Source organism: Mauremys reevesii, linkage group 5 (assembly GCF_016161935.1).
Source record: "Mauremys reevesii isolate NIE-2019 linkage group 5, ASM1616193v1, whole genome shotgun sequence".
NCBI classification, from domain to species: Eukaryota; Metazoa; Chordata; order Testudines; family Geoemydidae; genus Mauremys; species Mauremys reevesii.
The window spans coordinates 9,644,739-9,672,737 of NC_052627.1; the positions used below are offsets into that span (position 1 = coordinate 9,644,739).

At 46.1% G+C, this 27,999-nt stretch overlaps 1 protein-coding gene across 6 annotated transcripts; it reads right to left on the minus strand.

The window, feature by feature from the left end:
* Nucleotides 1-4,455: 4,455 nt before the first annotated feature.
* Nucleotides 4,456-27,894, minus strand: LOC120406052 (selection and upkeep of intraepithelial T-cells protein 5-like). 6 transcript variants are annotated; one of them, XM_039540218.1, is made up of 6 exons: nucleotides 27,777-27,894; nucleotides 22,577-22,634; nucleotides 15,442-15,502; nucleotides 11,397-12,152; nucleotides 9,388-11,333; nucleotides 4,456-4,593 (listed from the first exon to the last, which is right to left on the minus strand). In XM_039540218.1, the coding sequence occupies exons 1-6, from the start codon at nucleotides 27,790-27,792 to the stop codon at nucleotides 4,500-4,502; spliced, it is 2,931 nt and encodes a 976-aa protein (XP_039396152.1). In that variant the 5' UTR covers nucleotides 27,793-27,894; the 3' UTR covers nucleotides 4,456-4,499. The 6 variants fall into 6 exon arrangements, with proteins under 6 accessions (XP_039396152.1, XP_039396157.1, XP_039396151.1 ...); XM_039540223.1 differs by having other exon boundaries at nucleotides 9,388-10,529; nucleotides 10,962-12,152; XM_039540217.1 differs by having other exon boundaries at nucleotides 9,388-12,152.
* Nucleotides 27,895-27,999: the final 105 nt, after the last annotated feature.

Below are 27,999 nucleotides of genomic sequence, written 5' to 3' on the forward strand. Positions count from 1 at the left end.
TGCCCAATTTTCCACTAACCAATTTTACTGTTATGCGGTGGATATTCTGGAATAGCCACGCTGTGGACACACTATTCCAGAATAAAAGTCACTGTATTCTAGAATAATCTGTGCACTCACAAAGTCCACTAATAATTCCAGAATAAAGTGACTTTTAGTCTGGAATAGACTGCCCAAACTGGGAGGTATTCTGGTTAATTTCCCCATGTAAACAAGCCCTACGAGATGATGCATATACATGTACCAGAAGGCAGTCTTCTTGGACCCTAATCCGGCAACTGGTTCCTCTTAGGCAGATTTCTCCTTTGAAGCCTGAAAGCACAGATGCTGTTGCAAGACCTGGGCTTTGGTTTGCCTGTCATTATCTCAACAAGATGATCTTGTAAGAAGTCGATATAAAATTACATCACCAAACAAACAAAATATGGACCTTCCCCACAGAAAATTGCAGAAAAAAAATCATGCAAAAAACTCTTACCTAACGGAACATCCTGATATATATATTTAAACTAATTACTTCTTTTTCTTCATAATTAAGTCCAGTTTATGTCAACCTAATGTATTACCAACTGCACACACTGTCCCATTGCTACTCACCTGATCTTTCCCTTGGAAGCTCTGGCAGCACTTGTGCTCTGACAAAAATAAAAGGAGCTTAAATATGTTTACCCCGAATAGAGCTCTTAAACAGGAAGAAAGTAATATGATAAGCACCAGGAAATATTTTTAGGAATCATTTATCACCTTTTTATGCTCCAGTTACTAAATAATAAATATTATTTCCACAGATCTAGTATGGGTGGGAACATCGTAACTGGCAATCTCCAACAGGCAAATAGGGCCAGATTTTCAAATGCCAAGTATCTACTTCTAGGGCCAGATTTTCAGAAGAGATCAATTCAGTTTAGGCATCTAAATCGAGGCCAAATTCTCAAAAACGCTCAGCTCCACTGAAAAATGTGGGAACTTCTGAGTGCTGAGTCTTTTTAAAAATCTGCTCAGTTCATTTAAGTGCCTAAATGGGAGTGGTGTTTTTCTGAAAATTTGGCCCTTAAATAAAAGCCTAATTTTCAAAGTTGCTGAGCACTCAGTAGTTCCCCACCAAAGTCCAGAGAGAAACTATTGCTTATGGTTTGTATTTACAATTTTCAGAAATGCTCAGTGGCTCACAGCTCCCATTGACTTCAGCAGGACCTGCTGGGTCTGCAGCACTTTTGAAAATCAGGACTCGTACTTATGCATTTCATACAGATTTAGGAGCCACCATTTTAGAAAATGTTGACCTTAGTATCACATTTCAATTTCAACCTTTCAGAAAAAACCTTCAGAATGTTGGGCACATTCTACCATTAAAATCAGGCCAGAAAGGTTAATGTGAGGCAAGATTTTCAACAGTACCTATGGCCTTGTCTACATGGGAAAGTATAACCTCTGGTGTGAATTTAAACCAACATTGTCATACCACTATAACCTCACGTCAACACTTATTATGATAACACAGTATTTTTTTTTGGTTTTGTTTATGTTGCGTTGGAAAGGATTTTGTTAAATCAAGATAAGGCATTCCTATACCATAAGAAGTGTCGACACAAGGGATTATATCTGTATAACTCTATTGACACAACTAGTAAAACTTTCTTGGGTAGACAAGAGATTAAGGGTACGTCTAAACCACAAATTAAGGTGTGATTGTAATACAGGTAGGTGTACAGTGCTAGTTTTAATCTAGTTTGTGCAGGTAACAACATCAGTGAAAATGCGGTGGTACAAGCCCTCCAGGGACTCTAGGTATGTACTTGAGTTGCTGACCTGCGCCGGGGTCCTTGCTGTCATATCTTCACTGATGTTGTTACCTGAAGGTAGTGGCAGGTATACCTGCTCATGTTGCAATTATACCTTTATTTGTGGTGTAGACCAACCCGTAGAAGCAAAAGTCCCTGTGAAAGTCAATGGAAGCAGTACTTCTAAATCTTTTAGGTGCTTTTGAAAACCTCCTTCTTAATAAATAGCTCCATGGGAAATTAAAGTCACTTCTAATGGAAGCAAAAAGGTTTCAAGTTCCAGTATTCTCAGTGGTTACTTTTCAAAGCTGATAATCAAATTATCCTAATGCAAAAAGGAGAAGAAAAGCATTTTGAGAGGATTAACTAACAAAGAATTTTTTTAAGGTTTGTGTGGCAAACAAATGAGAAAAGTAGGTTGGAAAATTGCAGGTGTTATGTTTCAGACCTGTTTCACAGTTCTAGTATTACAAATCCCAAATCCCATAGTAATTGACACATCTCTAACCTGCTTTAGTGACCACTGGTTCTTCAAGGTTGAGATTTAGTCACACAAAAGTTATGAAATTCAGAGTTATGGTTCCCACGGTGACCTATGGGACTTAAGCATATGCTAAAATTTAAGTACATGTACAAATTAAGTACTTTGATGAATCGTGGTCTAGGTGTATATGCAGCAAAGAATCCTGTGGCACCTTATAGACTAACAGACGTTTTGGAGCATGAGTTTTCATGGGTGAATACCCACTTCATCGGATGCAAGTAGTGGAAATTTCCAGGGGCAGGTATATATATGCAAGAAAGAAGCAAACTAGAGATAAGGTTAGTTCAATCAGGGAGGATGAGGCCCTCTTCTAGCAGTTAAGGTGTGAAAATCAAGGGAGGAGAAACTGGTTTTGTAGTTGGCAAGCCATTCACAGTCTTTGTTTAATCCTGAGCTGATGGTGTCAAATTTGCAGATGAACTGAAGCTCAGCAGTTTCTCTCTGAAGTCTGGTCCTGAAGTTTCTTTGTTGCAGGATGGCCACCTTAAGATCTGCTATTGTGTGGCCAGGGAGGTTGAAGTGTTCTCCTACAGGTTTTTGAATATTGCCATTCCTAATATCTGATTTGTGTCCATTTATCCTTTTCCGTAGAGACTGTCCAGTTTGGCAGATGTACATAGCAGAGAGGCATTGCTGGCATATGATAGCGTATATTACATTGGTGGACGTGCAGGTGAATGAACCGGTGATGGTGTGGCTGATCTGGTTAGGTCCTGTGATGGTGTCGCAGATATGTGGGCAGAGTTGGCATCGAGGTTTGTTGCATGGATTGGTTCCTGAGCTAGAGTTACTATGGTGCGGTGTGCAGTTACTGGTGAGAATATGCTTCAGGTTGGCAGGTTGTCGGTGGGCGAGGACTGGCCTGCCACCCAAGGCCTGTGAAAGTGTGGGATCATTGTCCAGGATGGGTTGTAGATCCCTGATGATGCATTGGAGAGGTTTGAGCTGGGGACTGTATGTGATGGCCAGTGGAGTCCTGTTGGTTTCTTTTTGGGTTTGTCTTGCAGTAGAAGGCTTCTGGGTACACGTCTGGCTCTGTTGATCTTTTTCCTTATTTCCTCATGCGGGTATTGTAGTTTTGTGAATGCTTGGTGGAGATTTTGTAGGTGTTGGTCTCTGTCTGAGGGGTTAGAGCAGATGCGGTTGTACCTCAGTGCTTGGCTGTAGACAATGGATCGTGTGGTGTGCCCGGGATGGAAGCTGGAGGCATGAAGGTAGGCATAGCGGTCCGTAGGTTTTCGGTATAGGGTGGTGGTAATGGGACCATCACTTATTTGCACCGTGGTGTCTAGGTGTATATGACATTTCTATTTTATTTCCAAATAGTTTTTGAGCCATCCATAGCCAAGAAGATTCTGAACAGGAAAACAATGTTTCTTCATGTTGGGATCACTCCAAACAACTGCAGTTTTCCGTTAATTATTCTGAAAAAAAGCAACTTCTGAACTGAAGGCTCCATTAGGAATCAAAGCCCAAAAAGCTCATTCTATTTGGGAAAATGATCAGACTGATAAAAGAAGAGGTCTATAATTTAAATCCCAATTCATTCCTAACTAGGGATGCTAGTTACAGTGCAATCATGCAGACGTAACATCAAATTGAAATATCTGCAGTGGCACAAGTGTAACTGTTCAGTAAAGCAAGGCTTATGCTTTTATTATGGCAGAAGTAGTATCCACTGGAAATTTGTCCCAACTGGAGCAATTAATGGCCAGCCAATGATGTATCTGAACTGGTACAAACTCATAGTGTAGACAAGGAAAGTTGTGATTTGTATTGACCGAGCTTTGCCTGGTTTACAGCATGAGGCCTCATTTGAGCACTATGTTCCAAATTTTACTAGAATGTGGTGTAGCAACACAGTTTTGTGTGTGAATTACACAGTGTGCAATCTAGCAAAATAGTAAGGATGGGGACAGGACCAAAACCGGAGTTTACCATGCCAAGCAACTAACTATAACAGAGATTATGAAATGACGAAGTAAGAAATTACAGGTCAGATCTGCAGGTGGTGTGTATCTACACAACTCCAATTACTTCAGTGAAGCTATGACAATATACACTAGCTGGGGCATGGCTCTGTGCATTCAAACTATGAGGCCCATCTCCAGAAAAATCTCACAGGTTAAGTTTGTTATTTTACAAGGTTTTATTTGTTTAAATTCAAGTTTTTACTAGTTCTTTTTATTCCCATTCCGGCGCCGTGGAGTCATCTTTACATGTAAGTGCACAGATACTGGTGTTGCTCGTGTCAAGGTTTTTGCTAGTCTGCAACAAAAAGACAAACAATAAAAGGAAAGGGGTTTAACTATCCATGCCTTGTGATATATACTCATTTTCAATCCTTAGGTGGTGCCACCTCATTTTTTGGCTGGGACTACTATAAAATATGGTAACTGAGATTATTCAGAGCTGCTTAAAAGATCAGGACAATCAGTTCTTGCCAAAATTAATGGGTTTTTAGCACCAAATCCCCTAGGTTTGTAAACCTCACTTGGTATAGGTCAACACATCTGAAAATTTTGACAATAACATTGGGCAAATTCTAATTTTCTTTTTGGCGCACTTCTGCAAAACTTGCTCCTCAAGATTTTGCTCTAGGCAAACAAAACCCAAATCTGAGGTGCTTTGGATATAGGACCTTTACATCCACATCCCCACAGTTTCAGGGCATAATAGATAAATGCTTCAGGCTCTGACCCATCTCTAGCTGCCAAGCATCTCAAGCTGCCAATCAGGGTTCAAACCGAATAATTTGTTTAGGGATGAGGGCGAGATAAGGCATTGCTAGGTCGATTCTCTGCCAGGAAATGCTGGTTATTTAGAGCAACTGGAGTCATTCCAAAGGAGAAAAGAAATTACTCTCCAAATATAAATAAATCATAATAAGAATAAGAATGTTTTGGTAGATATATAGTGCTTTTCATCTTGAAAGCACGTAATGTTAAAAGTAAAATAAATACATACATATCGTTATCATAAAAAAATTAAAATACACCGATTGCCTAAAGAGGATGAGCACATGAATAACAATCCAACATTTTAGGTGCATTTAAGGGAATACAACCTACTCTTCAGTTAAAAATTCAATCTTTCTGAACATACAAAAGAGCTATGCACTGAACGTTATAACGAACTCTTTCAGACAGTTGAGAAACCCCCAAAAAGCCACCCCATTACCAGTCTCCAGACATCCAGACTCTTGAGTGTGTAAACAGGGGAAGTGATTTTGCCTCTGAACACAGCATTGGTGAGACCAATACCAGAATACTGCATCCACACCGATGCCATATTTTAAAAAGGATGTCAAAAAATTGAAGAGGATGCAGAAAAGAGCCACAAAAAGGATTTGAGGGCTGGTGAAAATGTCTTACAGTAAGAAACTTAAAGAGCTGCTTAGCTTATCAAAAGGCAGATAGAGAGGGGACTTGATTACAGTATCTAAGCGTATGTCTTCACTATTGCCGGATCTGCGGGCAGCAATCGACCCAGCGGGGATAGATTTATTGTGTCTAGACTAGACATGATAAATTGATCCCCAAATGCTCTCCCATCAACTCCTGTACTCCAGCTCAGTGAGAGGCACAGGCAGAGTCGACGGGGGAACGGCAGCAGTCGATGCACCATGGTGAAGACATCATGATAAGTCAATCTAAGTATGTCGACTTCAGCCATGTTATTCATGTAGCTGAAGTTGCCTAACTTGGCTCGATCCCCTTCAGTGTAGACCTGGCCTAAGTAAAAACAACGAGGAGCCCGGTGGCACCTTAAAGACGAACAGATTTATTTGGGCATAAGCTTTCATGGGTAAAAAAAACCCCACTTCTTCAGATGCATCTAAGTACCTTCACAAGAAGAAAACAACAGGTACTAAAGGTCTCTTTAATTATCAGAGAAAGACAGTACAAAAACCAATGGCTGAAAGCTGGAGCCAGACAAATTCAAATTAGAAAAAAGGCACATTTTTAACAAGGAGGGTGATTAACCATTAGAACAAACTACCAAGGGAAGTGGCAGATTCTCCCTCTCTTGATGTCTTCAGATCAACATGGGATGCCTTTCTGGTAGGGCTGTCAATTAATTGCAGTTAACTCAAGCGATTAACTCAAAAAAATTAATCACAATTTTAAAAAATTATCACGATTAATCGCACTGTTAAACAACAGAATACCAATTGAAATTTATGAAATATTTTTGGATGTTTTTCCACATTTTAAAATATATTGATTTCTATTACATCACAGAGTACAAAGTGTACAGTGCTCACTTTATATTATTTTTATTACAAATATTTGCACTGTAAAATGATAAACAAGAAAGAATATAATATTATATGGAGATATACCTATCTCATAGAACTGGAAGGGACCTTGAAGGGTCATTGAGTCCAGCCACCTGCTTTCACTAGCAGGACCAAGTGCTGATTTTGCCCCAGATCTCTAGGTGGCCCCCTCAAGGATTGAACTCACAACCCTGGGTTTAGCAGGCCAGTTCACCTTGTACAAATACTGTAGCGCAGAGGTTCCTCAAACTGTGCTCCATGGACCACCAGTGGTCCATGAGTTCCATTCAGGTGGTCCATGGATAGTTCCTCTAAGGTGTGCATCTGGGAGGCCACATATGAGAGAATGAAGAGCCACCCACCTAATTAGTGGAGCCACACAAGCGTGGCTCCACTAATTAGGTGCCTGGACCCTGGAGAAGACGCACATGTAAGGTGAGTCGGTGGCCTTGGGGGGAATAGGGCATAGGTGGAAGGGGGCAGTGGAGTGAAATGAGCGAGTGCGGGGAACTTGGGACATGCAGGGCTGAAGCAGCCAGAGAAAGAGGAGACTTTCCCCAGCTCCAGGGCTGTGGCTGCTGGGGAGAGTTGTCCCTCCTTCACAGCCTCAGCTCTATGGCTGTTGCGGCAGGGGAGAGAGCCCTCTCCTTCCCACCCCCAGCTCAGGGGCTGCTGTGGTGGGGGAGAGAGCCCTCTCCTTCCCACCCCCAGCTCAGGGGCTGCTGTGGTGGGGGAGAGAGCCCTCTCCTTCCCACCCCCAGCTCAGGGGCTGCTGTGGTGGGGGAGAGAGGGCACATCCATTAGAAAGGTAACACTACTGATATTAAAATATGAGTTGTGTGCTTTTATTTGTAGAACAAAAAAAATTAAATATATTTTTTTAAATACAGTATAGCGCTTTTATCCAAAGCACTTTACAATAGTTAGCTAATTGTACAAACAATATTTGGAAAGATCATTAAGTGGTCTGCCGAAACCCCCAGAAATTTTCAAGTGGTCCGTGGGAAAAAAAGTTTGAGAACCACTGCTGTAGTGCAATCTCTTTATCATGAAAGTGCAACTTACAAAGGTAGATTTTTTTTTGTTAAATAACTGCACTCAAAAACAAAACAATGTAAAACTTTAAAGCCTACAAGTCCACTCAGTCCTACTTCTTGTTCAGCCAATCACTAAGAGAAACAAGTCTGTTTACATTCACAGGAGATGCTGCTGCTCGCTTCTTATTTACGTCACCTGAAAGTGAGAACAGGCATTCACATGGCACTTTTGTAGTCGGTGTTGCAAGGTATTTATTTGCTAGATATGCTAAACATTCGTATGTCCCTTCATGCTTCAGCCACCATTCCAGAGGACATGCTTCCATGCTGATGACGCTTGTTAAAAAATAAGGTGTTAATTAAAATTGTGTGACTGAACTCCTTGGGGGAGAACTGTATGTCTTCGGCTATGTTTTACCCATGTTCTGCCATATATTTCATGTTATAGCAGTCTCGGATGATGACCCAGCACATTTGTATTAAAAATACTTTCACTGCAGATTTGACAAAACACAAAGATACCAGTGTGAGATTTCTAAACACAGCTACAGCATTAGACCCAAGGTTTAAGAATAAGAAGTGCCTTCCAAAATCTGAGAGGAACAAGGTGTGGAGCATGCTTTCAGAAGTCTTAAAAGAGCAATACTCAGATCTGGAAACTACAGAACCCAAACCACCAAAAAAGAAAATGAACCTTCTGCTAGTGGCATCTGACTCAGATGATGAAAATGAACATGCATCGGTCCTTTTTGCTTTGGATTGTTATCAAGCAGAACCCATCATCAGCATGGATGCATGTCCTATAGAAGGGTGGTTGAAGCATGAAGGAACATATGAATCTTTAGTGCATCTGGCACGTAAATATATTGTGACACCGGCTACAATAGTGCCATGCAAATGCCTGTTCTCACTTTCAGGTGATATTTGTACACAAGAAGTGGGCAGCAGTATGTCCTGCAAACTGTAACCAAGTTTGTTTGTCTGAGTGATTGGCTGAAGTAGGACAGAGCAGACTTGTAGGCTCTAAAGTTTTACATTGAAAAATAAAACAATGCAGTTATTTTTTGTACATAATTCTACATTTGTAAGTTCAACTTTCATGATAAAGAGATTATACTACAGTACTTGTATGAGGTGAATTAAAAAATACTATTTCTTTTGTCTTTTACAGTGCAAATATTTGTAATAAAAATAAATGTAAAGTGAGCCCTACACTTTGTATTCTGTGTTGTAATTGAATCAATATATTTGAAAATGTAGAAAGCATCCAAAAATATTTAAATAAATGGTATTCCATTATTGTTTAACAATGCAATTAATCACAATTTTTTTTTAATCACATGATTAATCAGGATTAATTTTTTAAATCGCTTGACAGCCTAATTTCTGGAAGAGATGCTTTAGCCAAATAAGTTACTGGGCTCAGTACAGGAGTAACTGGGTGAAATGTAATGGCCTGTGCTATACAGAAGCTCAGATTAGATGATCGAATGGCTCCTTCTGCTCTCAAATCCTCTGAATCTATGGATACAAAGAATGTACTGGTGGTACAAGAGCTACAGGTTTTTCTGAAGAGATGAGTAAACGGTAAATGACTTCACAGCTAACTTTCGACCCAATCCTTTCAAATCTGCACAAAACCGAACACTGTATTAGCTTTCTACAATGCTGATCTAGAAGAAAAGATTGGATGCTCAGCCCTGCAGCAGGGAAAGTATGGCAGAACTAGCTTTTTCTACTTACTTCTTTGATGCTGCACGCTCAGTGACCTTCTTTACCACCCCAGTACCTTGTGGGGGCAAAGTCTTGCTCTTCACAACTGGGAGTTCTTGATATGAAGTTTGCACCTGGGCCTCGGTACATAAACGGGATGAACGCCACTTCTGCCCCACAGGTATTTCAACAAGCGAGGTCTGCACCTGGGCCTCAGTATATTCAGGGCATGGAAGCTTCAGCTCTACCTCCTCCTTCAGCGTCTCCTCTTCTAATATTTTAAGATCTGGAGGAGTCAGAGGTGCTGCTTTCTCTTCTGTTATTTCAACCCTGGTGGTTTGCATCTCAGCCTGTGTTTGGGATAGAGAAGGAGCCTTCTCTTTTGCCTCTGGCAATTCAAGCCTGGAGGTTTGCACCTGGGCTTCCACTTGTAGTCGTGATGAACGCCACTTATTCCCTGCTGGTATGTCTACATACGAAGTTTGCACCTGGGCCTCCATCAGTGTTAGGGGGAGGGGCTTCTCTTTGATTGGGGTTGTGGGCATCTCATCCTCCAACTCTGGTACTTCAAAATACGAAGACTGGATGTGAACCTCAGTTTGTGATGGGGAAGGAAAGGTCGTCTTTGCTTCTGCTTCTGCAAGTTTGGAGGTTTGCATCTCGACCTGAGTTAGTGAGGGGGAAAGAGGCACCTCCTCCACTTCCGTTACTGCAAGTTTGGAGGTTTGCACCTGGGCCATGGTTAGTGAGGGGGAAAGAGGCACCTCCTCTGCTTCTGTTACTGCAAGTTTGGAGGTTTGCACCTGGGCCTCAGTTAGCGATGGGGAAGAAAGCATCTTCAGTAACTCAATACTTGACGTTTGCACCTGGGCCTCAGCTTGTAGCCGTGTCGAACGCCACTTATTCCCTACTGGTACATCTACAAATGAGGTTTGCACAGCAGCAACGGTTTTGGTGAGAGGCTTTTCTTCTATTGGGAATGAGGCTTCCTCCACCTCCGTTTCTGTTATTGCAAGTTCAGAGGTTTGCACCTGGGCCTCAGTCAGTGCGGGGGAAAGAGGCACCTCCTCTGCTTCTGTTACTGCAAGTTTGGAGGTTTGCACCTGGGCCTCGGTTAGCGATGGGGAAGAAAGCGTCTTCAGTAACTCAATACTTGACGTTTGCACCTGGGCCTCAGTTACTAAGAGGGAAGAAAGCTTCTTTAGTAACTCAATACTTGATGTTTGTACCTGAGCCTCAGCTTGTAGCCGTGACAAACGCCACTTATTCCCTACTGGTATGTCCACATATGAGGTTTGCACAGCAGCGTCAGCTACGGTTTGGGTGAGAGGCTTTTCTTCTATTGGGAATGGGGCTTCCTCCACCTCTGCTTCTGTTATTGCAAGTTCGGAGGTTTGCACCTGGGCCTCAGTCAGTGAGGGGGAAAGAGGCATCTCCTCCGCTTCCGTTACTGCAAGTTTGGAGGTTTGCACCTGGGCCTCGGTTAGTGATGGGGAAGAAAGCGTCTTCAGTAACTCAATACTTGACGTTTGCACCTGGGCCTTGTTTACTAAGAGGGAAGAAAGCTTTTTCAGTAACTTAATACCTGAGGTTTGCACTTGGGCCTCAGCTTGTAGCCGTGTCGAACGCCATTTATTCCCTGCTGGTATGTCCACATATGAGGTTTGCACAGCAGCGTCAGCTACGGTTTTGGTGAGAGGCTTTTCTTCTATTGGGAATGGGGCTTCCTCCACCTCTGCTTCTGTTACTGCAAGTTCGGAGGTTTGCACCTGGGCCTCGATTAGTGAAGGGGAAAGAGGCACCTCCTCTGCTTCTGTTACTGCAAGTTTGGAGGTTTGCACCTGGGCCTCGGTTAGTGAGGAGGAAAGAGGCACTTTCTCTGCTTCTATTACTGCAAGTTTGGAGGTTTGCACCTGGGCCTCGGTTAGCGATGGGGAAGAAAGCGTCTTCAGTAACTCAATACTTGACGTTTGCACCTGGGCCTCAGTTACTAAGAGGGAAGAAAGCGTCTTCAGTAACTCAATACTTGACGTTTGTACCTGGGCCTCAGCTTGTAGCCGTGTCGAACGCCACTTATTCCCTGCTGGTATGTCCACATACGAGGTTTGCACAGCAGCTTCACTTTGAGTTGTGGGGACAGGCTTTTCTTCTACCTGGAATGGGGCCACCTCCTCCTCCATTTCTGTTAATGCAAGTCTTGAAGTTTGCACCTGGGCCTCGGTTAGTGATGGGAAAAGAGGCACCTCCTCTGCTTCTGTTATTGAAAGTTTGGAGGTTTGCACCTGGGCTTCCTTTTGTGAGAGGGAAGGAAGTGTCTTTAATAATTCATGATTTGAGGTTTGCACTTGGGCCTCGGCTTGTAGTCGTGTCGAACGCCACTTATTCCCTGCTGGTATGTCTACATATGAGGTTTGCACTTCAACTTCAACAAATAATGGGAATAAATTCTTCACCTGCATGTCTTGAAAGTCAAGATCTGGGGTCTGCTCCAGGGGCTCACTTTCGATGGGGAATAAACTCTCCGTATCTAGTACTTCAATAAGTGATGTTTGCACCTGGGCCTCCGTTTGCGATGGCAATGAAGTCTCCTCCTCTAATATTTCAAGATCTGAGGTCTGTACCTGGACCTCACTTTCAAATGGGAGGAAAGTCTCTTCGTCTGGTAGTTCAAGATTTGAGGTTTGCACCTGAGCTTCTGTTTGTAATCGCGACCAACGCCACCTATCTCCTGGTGGCATTTCGACATAGGAAGTTTGCACCTGGACATCAGCACAGAATGAGTCTTCTGCAATTTGCTGTAAACGACAAAAAACAAACCCCCATAAATATGGCCATCTACTTTTCAAAGCAAAAATGAAGCTCCTGTGATGTTGCCCTCCATATGTTTTATGGAAATATGCTTATGAGTGTAAATATGATGTAATAGGAACATGCTTTATGCAAAAGGTCTCTTGTAAGGTATCATAACAAAGGTTATAACCTACTGAATATATTCCTCCTATTTGTATGTATGTATCATTCTTGTATCTGAAGTTAGAAAAATATAAAGTAAAACTCTGGGGTCCTATTGTAATTATGCAAAGTGTTGGCCATTGATGGTGATTTAGAATCTTGATGGCTCTCATTGACTAGGACAATTGGTTGTAAATGGCTCTGTTTACTTGCAAGCCTTCCTGTGTATGTGTCGGCCAGCCCAGCATGAATGGAGGCTGGTGGTCTCACAGGACATGTGACCATGTCACATGATGCTGAAATCCATCTTAAATCTGGTACTTTTCCATTTAGAAGGAGGATGGGGACCCAGAGAAACAAGATTCCTGATTTGGGCCAAAGCTATAAAAGGGGGTAAGAACAGAACAAAGGGGGCTGCCAGTCATGAGAAATCCCCTAGTTACCACTTGAGCTGGAACTAACAAGGACTGTACCAAGGAAAGGATGGGGCCCAGACTTGGAAGGCGTCTAGTCTGTTAAAGAAGCTTATTGGAATATCTCTGAGGGTGAGATTTTACCTGTAACAGTTTCTTAATGTATTAGGCTTAGACTTGCGGTTTTTTGCTTTAGTTTGCTTGGTGACTTACTTTGTTCTGTCTGTTATTACTTGAAACCACTTAAATCCTATTTTTGATACTTAATCAAATCATTTTATGTATTAGTAAACCCAGAGTAAGTGATTAATACCTGCGGGAGCAAACAGCCGTGCATCTCTCTCTATCAGTGTTATAGAGGGTGAACAATTTATGAGTTTACCCTGTAAAAGCTTTATACAGAGTAAAACAGATTTATTTGGGTGTTTGGATCCCATTGGGAACTGGGTGTCTGGGTGCTGGAGATAGGGGACCTGCTGAGCAGTTTTTGGTTAAAGTCTGCAGCTTTGGGGGTGTGGACCAGCCCTGGGTCTGTGTTGCAGCAGGCTAGCATGTCTGGCTCAACAAGGCAGGGTTCTGGAGTCCCAAGCTGGCAGGGAGAGTGGGCTCAGAAGTAATTCCAGCATGTCAGGTGACAGTCCCAAGGGGTTCTCTGTGACGGAACCCGTCACAGTGGTGCAGTCAGCAGAATCTGTGCACAGCTGATAGCTTTGAGACACTGGTAGTGATTTTTAAGTGTGGTGGCCAGAAAACAGAAAATGGATACTGGTTTGTTATTTTCTGTTTGCTTATTTCGGGTAAAGGAAATAGAGGCAGGAAAATCAACAAAAAGAGTGAGAGTGAAGCTCAGAAGAAGCTAGAACTGCACAGGTTTCAGACTGTTGAGAAGGAAAATGAACATAAAAGACAGATGGAATTAAGACAAATGGAAATTGATGAGCAAATTGCCAGGGAAAAAGCTGCTCACGAAAGAGCCATGGAAGCCCTCAGCTTAGCCCAACAAGCTGCTCAAGAAGAGAGACAGCATGCTCAGGAGAAGAAGGAAAGAGAGAAGCAGCTAACCCTGGAGTTAAAAGACAAAGAAATCGAGGCCTAGATTGCGGCCCAGAAGCATGAACTGGCTGTAATGGAGTGGAAGAGGCAAAACCCTCCAGCAGTTGGCCCCACTTCCCCAAGAATCCACAAATGGGAACGGTTATGCCCTCAGTATGACGAATCCATTGATATATTGCTGAATATTTCATCACCTTTGAGAGACCATGCACTCTACATGCGATTCCTGAGGACCAAAAAATGACCACTTTGGTTGCAAAATTGACTGGGAGAGCTCTGGACATATTCAATAAGATGCCTATTGCTGATGCTTCAAACTATGGTAAATTTAAGGAACTGGTTTTGAAACCGTTCCAGATTACAACTGAAGCCTACAGGGTAAAATTCAGGAGTCTTAAGAGGGGATCTGGATTGAGTAATCAAAGATTATTGGATGGTGGGGGAAAACACATGAAACAAATCAAAGGACAAATAAATTCCAAATCCTGTTAGAAACAGGAGGGTGGGAGGAGCTGTAGGATTTCATTATGTGCACAGTGAAAAAAGATAAAAACAGAAAGACATTTTATTCTTGAAATCAATGGAAGAATAAAATTACTTTTATATCCCTTGACAGTGTTTCTTTAAATTTTAAAAGGACTCATTCTCTGTAGCATAACAATAAATTGCAAGCTATTAAGAGCTAAATTCTGATACAGGTACTCCCAATGAATAGGACCTTACTCCACAAGTAGCACCTGTATGAATAAACGGGACTACTTCCGGAGTACACTAGCATTCAGCGTGCAGTAAGGGTATCAGGGGCTAGCCTTACATGATATATATTGTGATTTTCAAAAGCGCCTAAGAGAGGTAGATGCCCAAATCCCATTAAAATCCATGCACACACACAAATAGGGTAGGACATATCGAAAAGGCTAGTATCTTTCTGGGACGTACTAACAGGAGTGTTATTTGAAAGACACAGAAAGTAATTGTCCCGCGGCACTGGGGAGGCCTCAGCTGGAGTACTTGTCCAGTTCTGGGTGTCACACTTTAGGAAAGATGCAGACAAACTGGAAAGAGTCCAGAGCAAAGCAACAAAAATGAGGTTTAAAAAACCTGACCTGTAAGGAAAGGTTAAAAAAAATGGGCATGTTTAGTCCTGAGAAAAGAAGACTGAGGGGAGACGTGATAACAGTCTTCAAATATGCTAAGAGCTACTACAAAAGAGGGTGGTTCTCCATGTTCACTGAAGGTAGGACTAGAAGTAATGAGCTTAATCTGAAGCAAGAGAGATTAGGAAAAACTTTCTAACTATAAGGGTAGTTACACTCTGGAATACTCTTCCAAGGATGGTTGTGGAATCCCATCACTGAAGGTTTTTAAGAACAGGTTGGACAAACACCTGGGGATGGTCTAAGTTTACTTGGTTCTGCCTCTCAAGATCCCTTCCAGGCCTATAGGTCTATGATTTCTATGATATTATAACCCAAAGGCACTCTAGATGATGTCTATTATCATAGTGAATTTAGCAGAGAGGCTGTCGGAAAGATGCAACTCAAAGTGCACACAACCCATGTGATTATATATAACACGCGCTGTGTCATGCATTATTTACTTAAAAGAGCATATGTAATTAAAGCTACCACTCACCACAGGTGCTTCTGCTCATGCAAATATTTACCTGTTTTATTTCTTCTGCCTCCTCAGCAGGTTCCTCTGGCTCAACATTGTTTATATTTATACTGCAACACGGGATGGGACAGAGAGATTCAGAGCCTGTTAATCTCTCAGTAATGGTGCATTTAATTAATACAATAAAACAGGGGTCCCCAACACGGTGCCCGCAGGCACCATGGCGCCCGCCGGGGCATCTGTGCGCCCGCCTACTGCCCACCGCACAAGCAGCCGCTGAAATGCCGCCGAGAACCAGCGTCATCAAGAAGTGTCACCGCTGAAATGCCGCTGATTTTCGGCGGCATTTCGACGGCGACGCCTCTCGACGACGCTGGTTCTCGACGGCAGGTCGGCAGCGACGCCTCTTGATGACGCTGGTTCTCGGCGGCTGCTTGTCCGGCACCCGCCACACTAAAAGGTTGGGGACCCCTGCAATAAAATAATGCGTAGCTATCATAACACACAACACAGAAAATCTGTAAAATAGGAAGGACACGACCCCAACAGATTCTAACAATTTTGGGGTGACTTCAAGCAGAATGTCTTTCCCTCACGTTTGGCACAGGAAGGAATGATACTTGTAGAGGTGCTGTGGTTTCTCCCTTGCCACCCCTTATGTGTAGGAAAACCTCCTCATACAAATGCATAAAGTTGCCACCCTATATTCTTTCAGTCCCTCCTTAAAACCCACCTCTGCCAAAACACCTATAAATCCCTCCTGTCTGGCATTTTGTCAGGCAACCGGCAAGCTGAGACTTAAGCTTTCCTGCTAAACCTTCATTTTATTGTTACTTCACCTTCCAAACTTCAACCCAACACCCTCTCTGCAAGCCACATTTGTTTTGTCCACCTAGCACATCCTGTCATATGTGAAATCCTGGTCCCAGTGACGTCAATGAGAATTTTGCCATTAACTTCAATGAGGCCAAGATTTCACCCCTATGTTGCCGGCACAGAGTGCCCGAGAGGCGGGGGCAACAGCGGGGTTCGTTGCCCGGTGTGCGTCGCGCCAATAAACACACCAGGGTGGAGAAGCTAACACAAGTTTATTTGAGCTCAAATAAGGTGCAAGGGAGAAATAGCAATCTCAAATCCTGCACACCCGCATGCAGGCGAGGTCCCAGTATTTATACCCCCTTTGTTTTTCTCTTTCTGTACTTTCCCACTGTGTGGGCTACTTTCTCATGCATATAACCTTGATTACTGCATTTGCTTTCCGCCTATTTTATCTAGTATTGGCTGCATCTAGTGCTAACCGGCCTTGCAGCTGCTAGCAGTCAGCACATAGCACAGGAGGTTACAAAAGTTTAATAAGGCTAACAGAAGCGCTTAACATGGAGGTACTTTGGTTCACATAGACCTAGAGCAAGAATCATAGAATCATAGAATCATAGAATTCAAGATCAGAAGGGACCATTATGATCATCTAGTCTGACCTCCTGCAAGATGCAGGCCACATAAGCCGATCCACCCACTCCTTAAGCAAGCGATCCCTGCCCCATGCTTTGGAGGAAGGCGAAAAACCTCCAGGGCCACTGCCAATCTACCCTGGAGGAAAATTCCTTCCCAACCCCAAATATGGCGGTCAGCTGAACCCCGAGCATGCGGGCAAGACTCTCCAGCCATACCCTCTGGAAAAAGGCTAACAATATCCTATCATTGACCCATTGTACTAATTACCAGTGTGGCACGTTATTGACCTATTGACTAAGCCCGTTATCCTATCATACTATCTCCTCCATAAACTTATCTAGCTTAATCTTAAAGTCATGGAGGTCCTTCGCCCCCACTGTTTCCTTCAGAAGGCTGTTCCAGAATTGCACTCCTCTGATGGTTAGAAACCTTCGTCTAATTTCAAGCCTAAATTTCCTGACTGACAATTTATATCCGTTTGTCCTCGTGTCCACATTAGCACTGAGCTGAAATAATTCCTCTCCTTCCCTGGTATTTATCCCTCTGATATATTTAAAGAGTGCAATCATATCTCCTCTTATCCTTCTTTTGGTTAAGGAAAACAAACCGAGCTCCTCAAGTCTCCTTTCATATGACAGGCTTTCCATTCCTCGGATCATTCTAGTGGCCCTTCTTTGTACCCGTTCCAGTTTGAATTCATCCTTCTTAAACATGGGAGACCAAAACTGCACACAATACTCCAAATGAGGTCTTACCAACGCCTTATATAACGGGACTAGCACCTCCTTATCCCTACTAGAAATACCTCGCCTAATGCATCCCAAGACGGCATTAGCTTTTTTAACAGCCACATCACATTGCCTACTCATAGTCATCCTATGATCAACCAGGACTCCTAGGTCCATCTCCTCCTCCGTTACTTCCAACTGGTGCATCCCCAGCTTATAACTAAAGTTCTTGTTAGTCATCCCTAAATGCATAACCTTACACTTCTCACTATTGAATTTCATCCTGTTACTAATACTCCAGTTTACAAGGTCATCCAAATCTCCCTGGAGGATATCCCGATCCTTTTCCGAATTTGCAATACCTCCCAACTTGGTGTCATCTGCAAACTTTATCAGCCCACTCCTACTCTTGGTTCCCAGGTCAGCGATAAATAGATTGAATAAAATCAGACCCAAAACCGAACCTTGAGGAACTCCACTGGTAACCCCCCTCCAACCTGACAGTTCCCCCTTCAATACGACCCTCTGCAGTCTCCCCTTTAACCAGCTCCTTATCCACCTCTGGATTTTCATTTCGATCCCCATCTTTTCCAATTTAACCAGTAATTCCTCATGCGGTACCGTATCAAACGCCTTACTGAAATCAAGATATATTAGATCCACCTCATTTCCCTTGTCTAAAAAATCTGTTACTTTCTCAAAGAAGGAGATCAGGTTGGTTTGGCACAATCTACCTTTCGTAAATCCATTCTGTAATTTGTCCCAGTTGCCATCGGCCTCATGCTCCGTAACCACTCTCTCCTTTAAAATTTTTTCCATGACTTTGCATACTACAGATGTTAAACTAACAGGCCTGTAGTAACCCGGGTCACTTTTTTTCCCCTTCTTGAATATAGGAACAATATTAGCTAATCTCCAGTCAAACGGTACAACCCCCGAGTTTAGAAGAAGACTTCATCGACACTCATGGTCTTCCATCCTCCCGAGTTACCTAGATTTATGCCTAGTGACACCAACACCTAGACTGTACACTCTCTAGGCCAGGGACTGGAGATTTTGCTACACATCTCTATACCTACAAACAGCAAAACACAAAACTGTCCTTTCTGAATTTCCATCTTTAACAATCCAGTGCTGAACATGCTTTCTGGATGGAGGGCCAGAGGTGATGGCAAAGGTGGTTTTAAGCCCTCTTTGCAGCGAAATCTTCAATCACAGGGCCAGCTGGCTGTCAGTCTGGCCCCCAGCATAAAGTAGAGCAACCTCAAGGCTGTTCTACTTCACACTTGGCTGCCTACAGTCCCACACCCCTTTTTGTCTAGCCACTGGTGGAGAGCTGCTGGAGGAGCACTAAGCCAGTCCCCAGCCCCAGGTGCAGGGTTCATGTCGGGGCAGGGGGCACGAAGGGGCTGGAGCCAGAGCATACTGTTGCCAGCTCAAAGGGCCCGAGGCGGAGCAACAGCAGGGTTCGTTGCCCGGTGTGCGTTGCACTAATTAACACACCAGGGTGCAGAAGCAAACCACGTTTATTTGAGCCCAAATAAGGTGCCAGGGAGAAAAAGCATTCTCAAATCCTGCACACCCGCTCGCAGGCGGGGTCCCAGCATTTATACCCCCCTTGTTTGTGTAAGCCTTTTGTTTGGTTTTCCCCCTCACCCCTCCCTTCCCAACAGCAGTTACTTTAAACATTACATCTCAGCGTGTTAGAAAAGTTCCCATTCGCATGCTTATCTTTGGCCTTGTTGGCCCAGGCACATGTAGACTTTTCTCCCCCCTCTCCCCTTCCTCCCCGCCGCTTTTGCTGTTTCAAACTCCTGCATCTGCAAGCTGAGACAGCTGACAGTTACACATTTTGCTTGCTGTCTGTTAGCATCTTAGGCTGGTTAAAGTTCACAGCATGGAAGACCTCTGGTTCACTCAGGCCTGCAGTCACAACTTTGGTTTACTTAGGCCTAGTGACACCAACAATACTGTGCTCCAGCTACTCTCTGCTTGGCTGGGTCCTTGAGGGCTATGGGAAATGGAGTGTGGGCCGGCAGCGGTTCTCAAACTGTGGGTCAGGACCCCAAAGTGGGCTGTGACCCCATTTTATTGGGGTTGCCAGGGCCAGCGACCCAGGGCTGAAGCTGAAATCAGAGCTCCACCTCCACCTGGGGCGGCAAGAGGCCTGGGCTCCGGCCCCATCTCCCCCCACTCAGCGCAGTGAGAGGCCCAGGCCCTGCCCCCCCCCCCCCCCGGGATCACGTAGAAATGTTGTTGTCAGAAGGGGTCAGGCAGGGCCCAGAGGACAGAGAACAAAGCCGACCTTGAGCCCCTCCACCCTCCCTGTGCTGGGCGTAGGACAGAGAGCTCAGACTGGCGCTGGGCTCTCGCCTCATGATTTTACCTCAGCTGGTGGAGCTTGAGCCGACGGCCCCTTATTGTGTCTGCTGGGGGCGGCGCCTGCCTGGACACTCACTCACTCTCCCTGGCCCGCCCTGTGGCTGCTGGCCCTGAGAGTCCCCTCCTGACTCTCTCTCTCCTCTCAGCGCGCACCCCTCCACACCCCACCAGCACAGCCCTGCCTGCCCAGCTGCTCCAGGCCTGGCTGCCCACCGGGGCAGCCAGGGTGCTAGCACCAAGGGCAGCAAGATGGCCTCTTTTCCTTGTGGGCACCCTGCCCGTGGAGCCATGGAGAGGGCACAGCTGGATGCCACAGGGCCTTGCCAGCAGCCAGGTAAGACAGACACAATGAGGGGCAGATTGCTCGGGGGGCTGGCTGAGGGGAGGGAAGAGGACTTAAGAGGGAACAAGGTGGAGGGACAGCAGCTCCAAGAAGGAACATGGGGGTTCCCCTTGAGCCCTTCTACCTCCATTCTGCCCTTCCATGAAGCGGGAGATTGGCAGGTCAGTCCCAGTCTCAGTTTGGGTCACTCTGTCCCAGCGGGATAAGCTCTGTGCACTCAAACCACCTGCACCGTGTCCCTGAAACATGCCACAGCCAGGGCTGGGATATCCATACAGACCGTAGTATCCTCGTTCTGCATTAGTAGCTGATGGCTGTGAACACTGTCCCTAGTATGCAGGAAGGTCGGGCCCAAGCTTTGTCTGCTTTGAACAGGGTCAGATGGTAAAGAGTTTGGGACCTGTTGGTCCAGCTAGGCCACCATTTGCTGACTTTCAGAGTGTTGCAAGGAATTATTATAAACATGCTATTTCCAAGAAGATGGGTGAATGGGAGAGAAGGGCTAAGGGGAAAGGCTCTGAATTTTATGTATTGGGAAGAATCATTATGGTTGAACTGAGTCAGTTTGAACTTTTGCATGTAATTGATGGCATTGTACAGGACTTGGGAGCACTGGAAAAGTGCATTTGATAAGGATGAACACCCAGTATTACTGTATTGTATTTCAGTTACCAACTTTTTGTTAAAGACAAAAATAAATTGCTGATAGTACATTTTCTTACATAAGGATTAAAAGGGAGCATAACAAATGCAAAAGGTAAGGGACTACAGCAGAGCTATGAGGAAAAGGGAATAAACAACATACCATAATCACAGCATCTTCCTCACTTCCTTTCTTAAAGCATTGTGTAGTGTTCTTGTGAGCAATTAAACAGCTGCCGTGTTCTACCACAGAGGTGGCTGCATTTCAGTGAAGGATGAAGTGACCCCTACATACTGTTATGCATAACTGTGCCCATAACCAGTCACACATTTAATACCTTCTGACAATCACAAACTGCATTGCTTTTACAAAATACCTGCAGCAACTTTGTTTAGCAAAGGTAATAAAGGTAATAAAGCACCTTTCATCTCAAGGTTTCCTGAAGTGCTTTACAAGATTATATATGCAATGTATTGTTAAACTGTCTAACACCACTCAGCCCTCCATCAAAGGGCAGAACAAAGCCATGGAAAGCAGAACTGTTCTGGAAATGCCAACATCTCCCTATTAAAAGGGCCCCATCTCTCCCCTACCTTCCCCAGGGCCACGTGTTGTCTCATACCAGACTTACAACTAAGGCCTTGTCTACACTAGATGGGGTGCCTATTTAGCTATAGCGGAAAAACACTCTTAGGGGAGACACAGTCTATACTGTGTGGCAAAGTACCTTCTTCTCCTCAGCAGGCTCAGTTCTTTTTAGCCTCAGGGTACGTCTTCACTACCCGCCGTATCGGCGGGTAGCAATCGATTTCTCGGGGATCGATATATTGCATCTCATCTAGACGCGATATATCGATCCCCAAATGTGCTCCTGTTGACTCTGGAACTCCACCAACCTGAACGGCGGTAGCGGAGTCGACATGGGGAGCCGTGGACATCGATCCCGTGCCGTGAGGACGGTAGGTAATTCGATATAAGATACTTCGACTTCAGCTACGTTATTCACGTAGCTGAAGTTGCGTATCTTATATCGATATTCCCCCGTAGTGTAGACCAGCCCTCAGAGACACAGGCTTGGGCAAGGCAAATCCTTACAGGTAGCACAGGGTTTGGCTAGTCCTTTCCTCAGTCAATCCCTTCTGGGGAGGGAGTGCAGCCTTCCTTCCTAGAAGGGTTCAATGTCTTGCTACACCTAGCCTACTGGCACCTTCCCTGCTTCTCTCACCCCTCCATGCAGGGGAGGGTTTAAAAAGATCACAAGCAGTTGGAGCCAGCTGAACCTAATTAGTTCCCTGGTCACCCCTTTTCCAGCTGAACCTTATTTCCCCGTGGTTCTCTCTTGCAGTGGGTCGGCTGAGTCCTTTTAACCCCCTGGGACTAATCCCCCCCGGCAGCTGTTTGTCCTGGGTTTACCACAACTAGCAAAAGAATTCTTACTGCTTATACCAGTTCCCTAAACAAAATAAGCTATACCATCAAAAGGATATTAGTATAACCGCATCTACATGAGTGTTTTTGCTGGCACAGCTGCTATAGCAGATAGGGGGCAATTTTTCCACCCTACCTACCTAGATAGATAAGCCAACAAAACTTTCAAGTTAGTCAATTCCTTAGAAACAGAAACGTGCCTTACCTTATTGAAGATTTTGTTTGCGGAGGGCCAGCACAGCAAAAACATTGTTTCCAGCTCCCTGTGAGCAGAACAGCGAAAGACAGAAGGACAGTAGGGCTTTTGCCTTCCAGTTTATTCATCCCAGGGATTTCAATATACCCTAAACCTGGAAAGCGATTGATTTATAGCTTCCCAAGGTCAGAAGGGACATCTAGTTTGATCTCCTGTATAATATAGGCGCTAGAATGCCCCCAAAATAGTTCCTAGAGCATATATTTTAGAAAAACATCCAATCTGGATTTAAAAATTATCAGTGATGGAGACTTTACCATGGTAAATTGTTTCCATGATTGATTACACTCACCATTAAAAATTTACACCGTATTAAGATGAACCTTGACTCTGGCTGAACTCTCTAAACCTAAACACAAACTGAGCAACTGGTGCTGATTATACGCATAGGCTAGGTCTATACTAGGAAATGTTTGCAAAAGATTGCTACCATTGCAATGTTAGGAGCCTCAGTGTAGGTAGCTTTCTGGCTCTATCAGCCATTTTCAGCATCAGCTTATTTAAGCGAGCCTAGTTGACACAGTGCTGACACACCTCCTCACATGGCTAACACAGGAATATTAGCAACAGTGGAAACTCTTCTAGACAAGGCCATTCAGAAAAGAAAAATCTTAAAGTCATTGGGGACTCCTGTTTCTGTTAAGTGAGCATTTTTTTTGGAGTGGGAAGACATGACCAAATTAGTTCCATCATCAAACAACTCTACTGCCTCCCTATGCATTGCAAAATCCAGTTCTAAACTGACCACTTTAACTCAGGCCCCTGGGATGCCAATCTCACAGATTTTGTCTAGCCCCTCTCCTTTCACTTTTCACATCTCTTGTTTTAATGTGGCCGCCTCTGCTTCCCTCCGTGCAACTGGGTGCTGCCTGTGAAGGAGGCTTCTCCTTTGCCGTTACTGCCATCTGAAACAGCCTGATTGTATCTCTCTGCCTCTCCAGTTATCCATCTCATTTCAAACAGCTGGTGGAAACATAACTTTTCTCTCTGCTGTTATTGTGTTGTTTAACTAAGCAAAGCAATTTGGGATACAATTTGAATGAAAGAGATAAAAAAGTAAGGTTTCAGAGTAGCAGCTGTGTTAGTCTGTATCCGCAAAAAGAACAGGAGTACTTGTGGCACCTTAGAGACTAAGGCTGTGGCTACACTTAGCACTTCAAAGCGCTGCCGTGGTAGCGCTGCCGCGGCAGCGCTTTGAAGCGCTAAGTGTAGTCAAAGCGCCAGCGCTGGGAGAGAGCTCTCCCAGCGCTGTCTGTACTCCACCTCACTGTGGGGAATAATGTACAGTGCTGGGAGCCGCGCTCCCAGCCATGGGCGCCAACTTATATGGGCTCCTGGGGCTTTAGCCCCAGGAATATTCACAGACAGGGGCTCTGCTCCAGCAATATTTGGAGCTAGGTTTCTCCCCTGCTCTGCGCTGCTGGCAGCCCAGAGCCCTTTAAATCCCAGCCGCAGCCGGGAGTCAGAGGGCTCTGGGCTGCCTACAACCGCGGGGAGCCCAGAGCCTTTTAAATCCCAGCCGCAGACGGGAATCAGAGGGCTCTGGACTGCCTGCAGCCGCGGGGATCCCAGAGCCCTTTAAATCCCAGCCGCGGCCGGGAATCAGAGGGCTCTGGGCTGCCTGCAACTGCGGGGAGCCCAGAGCCTTTTAAATCCCAGCCGCAGCCGGGATTTAAAGGGCTCTGGGCTGCCTGCAACCAGGGGCGGCTCTAGACACCAGCGCGCCAAGCAGGCGCTTGGGGCGGCCGTTTCCCGGGGGGGCGGCATTTGGCTCCGGTGGAGCTCCCGCCGGCATGCCTGCGGCAGGTCCACCGGAGCCCTGGACGAGCGGACCTGCCGCAGGCATGACTGCGGCGGGTCCCGTCTTCCCGCGGCTGCGGTTGAGCTCCCGCAGGCATGACTGCGGCAGGTCCGCTCGTCCCGGGCTCCGGTGGACCTGCCGCTGGCATGCCGGCGGGAGCTCCACCGGAGCCGCGGGAAGAGGGGACCCGCCGCGGGACCGGGGAAGGGCGGCGCAGCGCTCTGCGCTGCTTGGGGCAGCCTACTGTCTAGAGCCGCCCCTGCCTGCAACTGCGGGGAGCCCAGAGCCTTTTAAATCCCAGCCGCGGCCAGGATTTAAAGGGCTCTGGGCTGCCTGCAACTGCGGGGAGCCCAGAGCCTTTTAAGTCCCAGCAGTGGCTGAGATTTAAAGGGCTCTGGGCTCCCCGCCGCAGCGGGCAGCCCTGAGCCCTCTGATTCCCGGCCGCGGCTGGGATTTAAAGGGCTCTGGGATCCCCGCGGCTGCCAGCAGCCCAGAGCCCTTTGAATCCCAGCCCCTGTCCGCTGATTGTCCCCTCCCCAGACCCCTGCCCCAACTGCCCCCCAGAACCTCCACCCCCTTTCTAAGCACCACTGGTCCTTGTCCCCCGATTACCCCCTCCCGAGACCCCTGCCCCTAACTGCCCCTTGGGACCTCAGCCCCTATCTAAGCCTCCCTTCTCCTTGTCCCCAACTGCCCCTTCCTGAGACCCCACCCAACTTCCCCCCCAGGACCGCACCCCCTACCTGTCCCCTGATAAACCTCTTAGACTCCCATGCCTATCCAATTGCTGCCTGTCCCCTGACTGCCTCTTCGAACCTCTGCCCCATCCAACCCCTGCTCCTTGTCCCTTGACTGCCCCCCGGAACTCCCTACCTCTTCTCCAACCCCCAAACCGCTTACTGTGCCACTCAGACCAGCGTGTCTGGCTCCGTGCAGCTCCAGACAGTTGCTGCCATGCTCCCCCATGGAGCCCACAGCCCTCTCCCACCCCCAGCACCTGCCTTCCAGATTTGAACACCTCAAAATTCAGGAGTGCTCAAGCTTGGTTTGGGCAGCTTTTACTTCATTTCTCCAAATCAGTTTCCCCTGCAAGGTGCCAACTGAAGGTTTTGGAGAACAGAGAGATCGGGTGGCCTCCTAATGCCTGGAAAAGAGACAAAGGCCGGAGGAGGGAGTGTCAGTGCCTGTGCGGACTTCTGGGAAGTGCACGGTGTGGAAGGGGATGCTGTGATGCTTTGGAACAACTCCATACAAAGCCAGTCAGGACTCTGGGGGAGCCTCCTCTCTTGGAGCATACTGTCTCCAGGGCAAGAAGCTTACACCTTCCTGGGTCTGACCTCGGAGCATTCAGCATGCCCTTCCACGTCATGCACTTTCCACAGCGAGTGTGCCCAGGCTGGTCCTGGGGCAACCAGAGGGCCCTGCACCCCAACTCCGCAGTCAGATGTGACTCTCAGCCAGACAGTAAAACAGAAGGTTTATTAGATGATGGGAACACAGTTTAAACAGAGCTTGTTGGTACAGAAAACAGAACCCCTCTGTCAGGTCCATCTTGGGGGGTGGGGAGCCCAGAACCAAGTTCTGGGTCTCTCCCCATTTCCCCAGCCAGCTCCAAACTGACACTCCCTCCTCTGGCCTCTGTCTCTCTTCCGGACAAGGAGGCCACCTGATCTCTTTGTCCCCAACACCTTCAGTTGGCATCTTGCAGGGGAAACTGAGGCACCCACACAGTATTCAGAGAAAATATTAAGAACATTCCCACTTCATCACAACAGATGCAACAAAATATAATACTGTATATTGAAGTAGGCAAGTGCTGCTTCTGACTTTCCACTTTTAATTGACCCTTGTAATCTTGTGGCACTGATGCATTGTAGCTTCATTTTATATCGGCTTACAGGGCGGGAGCGGGGGGTCACCACCATTTTGGGCCCCACCAAAAATTATACAAACCTGCCGCCTATGCTCCCAGCGCTGGGACTTTGACCACACTGGCGCTTTGCAGCGCCACAATTTGCAGCGCTGGAGAGGGTGTGTTTTCACACCCTGCTGCAGCGCTGCAAATTTGTAAGTGTAGCCAAGCCCTAACACATTTATTTCAGCATAAGCTTTCGTGGGCTACAGCTCACTTCTTCGGATGCATAGAATGGAACGTAAAAAATTAAGTTGCATAGTGTACCAATTATTCCTCAAAAATGCCATGCAAGAATCCTTGTGACAATTAGGTGATTTGGAAGCACCATAGAGGGACCCCAACATTTCTCATATGCGATGTAGCGCTATAATATAATAATAAAGTGGTACTTTGTGAAATAAGTTTTAGGTATCTCAGCTCTGCCTTGATATAACTCAGTAAAGGCTTCAGAGCATGATGCCAAATCCATGGATTTGTTGAGCCGCTCAGGAGACATCAGAGGACTGAGACACAATGACAATAGGCTCCCACATCAGAAACCCAAAGATGCTAGTGACTTTTCAAGCACTGTTACTATACACCAAGAGAAATACATAGACTCCCTGAACTGGTATAAACCCCAGCACAGACCATGTTTTAAACAACCTCAGGAGAAGGACACGAAACAGAAGTGTAAACACACCTCCTGGGGATCTGTGGCTTACTAAAGCTTTCCTGAGTTTTAGCCACATGGACTTGTCTGGATGGAGGGGCTTTTCTTAGATCACCAGGGCTGCTCTTGCCGACAAGTCCCAAGACTTTATTGTCTGGCCAGGGCATTTCCAGGTCAGGATCCAAATTTCCCCCTTTCTGGGTCCAAGGTATATTTGTTCTGGCAGGCCTTTCAGGAATCATCATACTGGTAAATCTGCAGTTTAGTATTTTGGGCCAGCTTTCAGGGACTTGCTACAAGTACTTTATTGTCTGGCCAGGGCATTTCCAGGTCAGGATCCAAATTTCCCCCTTTCTGGGTCCAAGGTATATTTGTTCTGGCAGGCCTTTCAGGAATCATCATACTGGTAAATCTGCAGTTTAGTATTTTGGGCCAGCTGACTTGGACTGCGACTCCTGAGGGCAGAGTTGGGCTTGAACTGCTGCCATGCTCCCTGGATGCTAGCGCAATGGGTGTCATTTAAAATACATCTGGGGGAGCAGAGGGAGCCGGCAGCATTTCCAGCCTGGGGCCCAGGGCAGCTGCCAGCTGAGTGTGGGCTGGGACACCAGTGCTGGTGAGGCTGGGTACACAGGGAGAGCTGGGAGCCTGCCCTGTGCCCTATAGCTGGGGTTGCTGCGCCCCGCTGCGGCAGAGGGGCAGCCTGGTCTCTGTGCAGGGAAGCCCCACAGGGCACAGCCCCCTCCCTCTTAGGGTGACCAGATGTCCTGGTCCCTCTCACCTTTCTTCTCCCCCATAGCATCAGCTGCCTCTGCCCCTCTCAGCCCCACGCAGTGGGGCTGGGCAGCCGGTGGGGGGCGCTGGCTGGCTGCCTTCTCCGCCCCGCGCACTAAACCCCCGCCATCCCTCCCGCCCCATGGGAAACTCAGGGGCCCCGTGACGTCCCGAGGGGCTTTTCTGACGTCACGTGGGCAAATACCCAGCACGCAATACAGCCGGGCGCC